Source organism: Carcharodon carcharias (genome assembly GCF_017639515.1).
Source record: "Carcharodon carcharias isolate sCarCar2 chromosome 27 unlocalized genomic scaffold, sCarCar2.pri SUPER_27_unloc_2, whole genome shotgun sequence".
NCBI classification, from domain to species: Eukaryota; Metazoa; Chordata; class Chondrichthyes; order Lamniformes; family Lamnidae; genus Carcharodon; species Carcharodon carcharias.
This window is the reverse complement of record NW_024470635.1, coordinates 636,600-642,172: the sequence shown is the minus strand read 5'-3', so window position 1 is coordinate 642,172 and position 5,573 is coordinate 636,600. Positions and strand designations below refer to the sequence as shown.

Genomic DNA, 5,573 nt, shown 5'->3' with positions numbered 1-5,573 from the left:
GGTGGTGTTTCCCAATCGTCCACTTTCCTTGTAATTCTAAGTGGTTGGGCTCACGGGGTTGGATTGTGCTGTTGAAAGAGCCTTGGTGAGTTAGGAATTGAATTAATAAATCTGGAATTGAAAGCTAGTCTCAGTAATGGTGAATTGAAGCTTTCTTCGATTATCACGGAAACCCATCTGGTTCACTAATATCTTTTAAGGAATGAAATGTACCATCCCTACCCAATCTGAACTACATGTGACTCTAGGCTCACAACAATGTGGATTTACACATAACTGCCCTCTGAAATGGCCTAGCAAATCACTCTGTTAAGAGTGCTTAGGGATGGACAACAAATGCTGCCCTTGACAGCGACACCAACATCCCATGAAAGAATATTTAAAAGTGAGCAATTGGCATTTTGTTTCATTTCACATCAAACAGGATGACAGTAACTGCTGTCTCATTAATTAAAGCCTCTACATTTTATCTATTTAACCAGGTAATGTTAAGTGAGAGAAAACTGATTCACAGTGACCCAAAATACTGCAGCTGCTGGAAATCCAAACTTAAAACAGAAAATATTGGAAACACTCATTGGTATCTATGGAAATGGAAACAGAGTGAATGTTCTAGATTATTGATTTTTATCCAGTTATACAGTTCTATTGCAAAGCCACGGACCTGAAATATAAACTATGATTCTGTCTCCACATATATGACTAAATGTGATAAGAATTTCAGAATTATCTGTTTCTATTTCAGATTCCCAGCATCTGCAGTACTTTGCTTTTCTTTCAATGCAGAGTGTTGCGAATGTGGAGCTTCTCACTAGAATGAGATCCATGTGTGAGCTGGTAACCCATGGGTAAATTCCCACTGTGAAAAGACAGTTTACCAGCTGAAAGTGGGAAGGCATTCATTCGGTCATCCCATTTACTGACACAGCAGCACAGTCAATGGAGAGAGACCAGTCAGATACTTTGTGTGTGAAGTGAAATGTAGTGAAGTGAATAGTTTCCTCACCTGTTAAAGCTCCAGCTGTAAAAGTTCAAAGGATTTGATCCACAATTAGTCCACTCTGGCAGTACACAGATTAGATGTCTCGTATGTGGGGGGAAAAAATCACTTGTTCACACTCCAGGACAGAGGTTCCATGTGCTTTGGCTGCTGCATCAATTGCTTTAATAATTTTCTATCTTGGCCCTATTACTCCAATCGTAATCAGATCAAATAATATAATTTTCGCTTGAATAATATTTCCTTTCAATGGCGGTGATCTTACCCAGGATTCGCGGCGAGACGGAATGTGCCCTATTCTCACTCAATGAGCCCCTTGCGCAGGCGAATTGGGAATAGCGCGTGCGCAGTTTAGTGTCCGACCGTGCATGCGCAGTGTGGGTACTGCAGCTGTGGGTAGGTGGTCATATGGAATGTGCAATCGGAGAGAAATGGCCGAGTTTTGGAAGGTAATGGAGGAGGCGAGGTGGGTGGGGAGGCTTCATGAACACCCAGTGGAGGCCTCAAAAGCCGAATACGAGCGTATCGGGCTCGCGTAGCAACGAACAGCCCGGTAACAGCTGAAGGGCCGCGTCGACAGGCTGGAGGCCCGAGTTACTGCAGCAGGGCGCATGCGCGGTCATCTAAGTAGCAGGAGGAGAGAATGTTGGGAATTTCTATCCTGGACTGACAGGAATCGATTTTGGAAACTACTTTTACAGGGGGTTAGAAGGAGAGGATTTACACACAGCAAACTCAAACCAAGAGAAATGTTTGTCTTTTCTCAAATTCTATTCTTGGACTGAGAGGGATTTTTTTTTGCAGGACATTAGAAGAACAGGATTTGAAGGCGGGAAACTCAAACTAAACATCAGATCAAAACCTGACAGAGTCACTCGATTCATCAGAACCTGAAAGTATGTTTGTCTGTGGAAAAAGACTCAAACATCTATTTGACTGGAAAAGTCATGGAAGGGTTTGAAAAGAAGGATGAGAATTTTAAATTTGAGTTGCTGTTTAACCAGGAGCCTGTGTAGGTCAGTGAGGACAGGATGAGTGAATGGGACTCAGTGCAGAGGACACAGGCAGCAGAAGTTTTGATAAACTCCAGGTCATCAAAGGTTGAATATGGGAGGCCAGCCAGTCAAGTTTAGAGGTCACAAAGGAGTGGGTGAGAGTTCAGAAACGTGCTGAGACAGGGCCAAGTTGAATGATGTTATTGAGATGTGTTCAGGACGGGGGGGGTGGGGGGGGGGGGGAGCGTAATTTTTCTCACCACCCAGTTGTAAAAGGAAAGGTGTTTTTGATTTGCTTCCCTCTTTATAAGTATTCTTCAACCCTCGGTTTTCATGCAATCTAATTTCTATCAGTAACCCCACAGTAAACTCGAGATAGGACAAACTCAAAGGCTTAGTTCATTTGCACACACCCAAAACATGGGTGGCGATCGCAATGTGACTCCTTTGAATTCATGCAGTTAAAAAGGGATGAAGAAAAGAAAGATTTACAGGGCAGGGGCCGCAGAGAAAAATTGTATTTTAAGTGGGTCCCCGAGTCCGGAATCAAAGTCCAGTGAGGTGTTATTTCATGGAGGTCAGCAGTTTGAAAACTGATGCTGTATAATTCACTTTTCCGATGGAGTTGGCTTCACGTGATGAGATAGCTACGCAGAGATGAATCAGTCTTGTAGGCGAAGGCACAGATGTTCCAGCAGAAACAGTGTAGATGTGGCCCGGTATTAAATCTGGGCAGAACACCTTTTCTGTTTGCTGCTTGTAGATGTTAAAATGGCACACTGAAGTTTATCAGTGCAGCAAGGCAATATTACTGGTTACACAAGCTGGAGGTCCATGTCCCATGACTCCCACCTTGTCTTTGACAAGGGATGTGTATCCCTTATCTGGGCCCCCGAGATGGTTAAATGTCTCAAACATTAAGAATTGAAAGTAAGGTGCCAGTTTCCTTTGTCGCAGCAGATAGTTGGACTCCTGTTGGCCAGCCTGGGTTATGAAATGCAGATGGCCTTTGTATAGCTCTCTTTGAAATTGGCCTGTGCAACACACAGTGGGTCATGAATGTCTCTTCAGAGATAGCAAGTTCCAAATTTCTCCAATAATGCCAGACAGAATCTTTTGTTCAGTGGTCACAGACAGTTTCAGCCATTTTAAAAGGTCTTTGTCCAATTTTAAAAATGTTAGAAATAGCCATGAGGATATCTATACCTATTTTCTAAAAAAAAAATACAGTGTGAGGTCTCAGTATCCTCACAGATGGAAACCCATTCTTGGAGACGACAAAGATATGTGGTTGGGAAGCTCATCTTGAGGTGAAATATTTCACCATGGTTGTGAACAGTCTGGTTCAGTCTCAGACAGTTGGCAGGCAGAGGGATGGAGTCGGTGTCTAGGGAGTGGAGTTTGTAGCGGGAACTGAAGACAATGGATTCAGTCTTCCCAATATTTAAATGCAGGAAATTTCTGTTCATCCAGTACTGGATGTCGGGCAAGTTAGGACGGTATGTGAGTTCGAGGGGAACATGGAGGTGATGGTGTTCACATACACCCACTACCCTGGTCCTTCTAGGTCGTGGAGGTTGAAGGTTTGGGAGACTCTTTCTAGTTATAGATGTATAAAATCCCTTTCCTTCATTCGTTCTGCTCCCATCTCTCTCCCCCTCCCTCCTCACATAGAACCCAGAGTCTAGTGTAGGCCCAGACTGGGTGGCAGGTTCCCTTCCCTGAAGGACATTGGTGAACCAGTTGGGTTTTTATGACAATCCAGCAGTTTTCATGGTCACTTTTTCCTCGTGCTGGCCCGACAAATTCCCAGATTCATTCAGCTCAATTTCACAACTTGCCTTTGTGTTTTTGTGGGTTCTCTCTCACTCCTTTTTTTCTGTATTGAATCAGTTTCACAGGGGATTAGAAGACGAGCATTTGCAGTTGAGAAACTCAAACCAGACATCAGCTCAGGACCTGACAGAGTCACCCAATTTATCGTAACCTGAATACCATTGGATTTTGAACATGGAAGGAAAAAACATTGTTCACAGTGGGGAGAAACCGTACACATGTTGTGTGTGTGGACAAAGCTTCAGCCAATCGTCTGGCCTGTCAGAACATAAGCGCAGTCACCACAGGGAGAAACCGTGGAAGTGTGCGGATTGTGGGAAGGGATTCTATTACCCATCAGAGCTGGAAACTCATCGACGCAGTCATACTGGGGAGAGGCCATTCACCTGCTCCCATTGTGGGAAGGGATTCACTCAGTTATCCAACCAGCTGATACACCAGCGAGTTCACACTGACAAGAAACCTTTTAAATGTCCACACTGCAGGAAGTGCTATAACAGCTCCAGTGAACTGATGTACCATCAACGTGTTCACACAGACCAGAGACGATTCAGGTGCTCTCAGTGTGGGAGTAGGTTCAGGTGGTCATCTGACCTCACTAAACACCAGCGAATTCACACTGGGGAGAGACCATTCATCTGCTCCGAGTGTGGGAAGGGATTCACTCAGTCATCCAGCCTGCTGACACACCAGCGAGTTCACACTGATGAGAGACCTTTTAAATGTCCAGACTGTGGGAAGGGCTATAAAAGTTCCGGGAACCTGATGTCCCATCAACGTGTTCACACTGACGAGAGACCTTTCAGGTGCTCTCACTGTGGGGCTGGTTTCAAGCATTCATCTGACCTGACTGTACACCAGCGCACTCACACTGGGGAGAGACCTTTTAAATGTTCAGACTGTGGGAAGGGCTATAAAAGTTCCTGGAACCTGATGTCCCATCAGCGTGTTCACACTGACGAGAGACCGTTCAGGTGCTCTCACTGCGGGACTGGATTCAAACATTCATCTGACCTCACTAAACACCAGCGCACTCACAGTGGAGAGAGACCTGCTCCAAGTGTGGAAAGGGATTCACTCAGTCATCCACCCTGTTGAAACACCAGCGAGTTCACAATGACCAGAGACATTTTAATTGCCCAGAGTGTGGTGAGTGCTTTAAGGGTTCCCAGGAACTGATGATCCAAAAACTTATTGACACCAACGAGACACCGTGCTCTCACTGCGGGACTGAGGTAATCATCTCAGCTCACTGTTCACCAGCGAATCCACACTGGGGAGAGACTATTCACCTCATCTAAGTGTGGTTCAGGATTCACTCAGTCATCCTACCTGCTGACACTGCAGTGAGCTCACAAGTAACCACACTGATTGTATTTTACTCACTCACAGGATTGAATGATTTTCATTGGGGTCTGTTTCTGCTGATGTTAATAAACTCCAGCCCAGTTAAAGGGTTTAATATTGTGGATTAAAGTGAAGTAAATTAGCTTTGTGTTAAACGCAAGTTGTGTCCAGCCTTTTTAATATCTTTCACACAATTTACACACAAATTAAATTCAGGAGTAGGCCACTCGGCCCCTCGAACCTTCTCCACCGTTCAATAAGATCATGTTGATATGATTGTAACCTCAGGTGCACATTCTCAGCCAGCTCAGAAAACCTTTCACCTCCTTGATTATCAAGAATCAATCTACCTCTGTCTTTAAAATATTCAGTGACTCTGCTTCCACTGCCTTTTG

General features: G+C 44.6%; 1 protein-coding gene across 2 annotated transcripts; it reads left to right on the top strand.

Moving 5' to 3' along the window:
• The first annotated feature begins 1,357 nt into the window (after window positions 1–1,357).
• LOC121273885 (zinc finger protein 239-like) lies at window positions 1,358–5,338 on the top strand. 2 transcript variants are annotated; one of them, XM_041181033.1, is made up of 3 exons: window positions 1,358–1,449; window positions 1,805–1,896; window positions 3,889–5,338. In XM_041181033.1, exon 3 carries the CDS (start codon window positions 4,006–4,008, stop codon window positions 4,927–4,929), a length of 924 nt encoding a protein of 307 aa, XP_041036967.1. In that variant the 5' UTR covers window positions 1,358–1,449; window positions 1,805–1,896; window positions 3,889–4,005; the 3' UTR covers window positions 4,930–5,338. The 2 variants fall into 2 exon arrangements, with proteins under 2 accessions (XP_041036967.1, XP_041036968.1); XM_041181034.1 differs by lacking the exon at window positions 1,805–1,896 and having other exon boundaries at window positions 1,377–1,449.
• The last annotated feature ends 235 nt before the right edge of the window (window positions 5,339–5,573 follow it).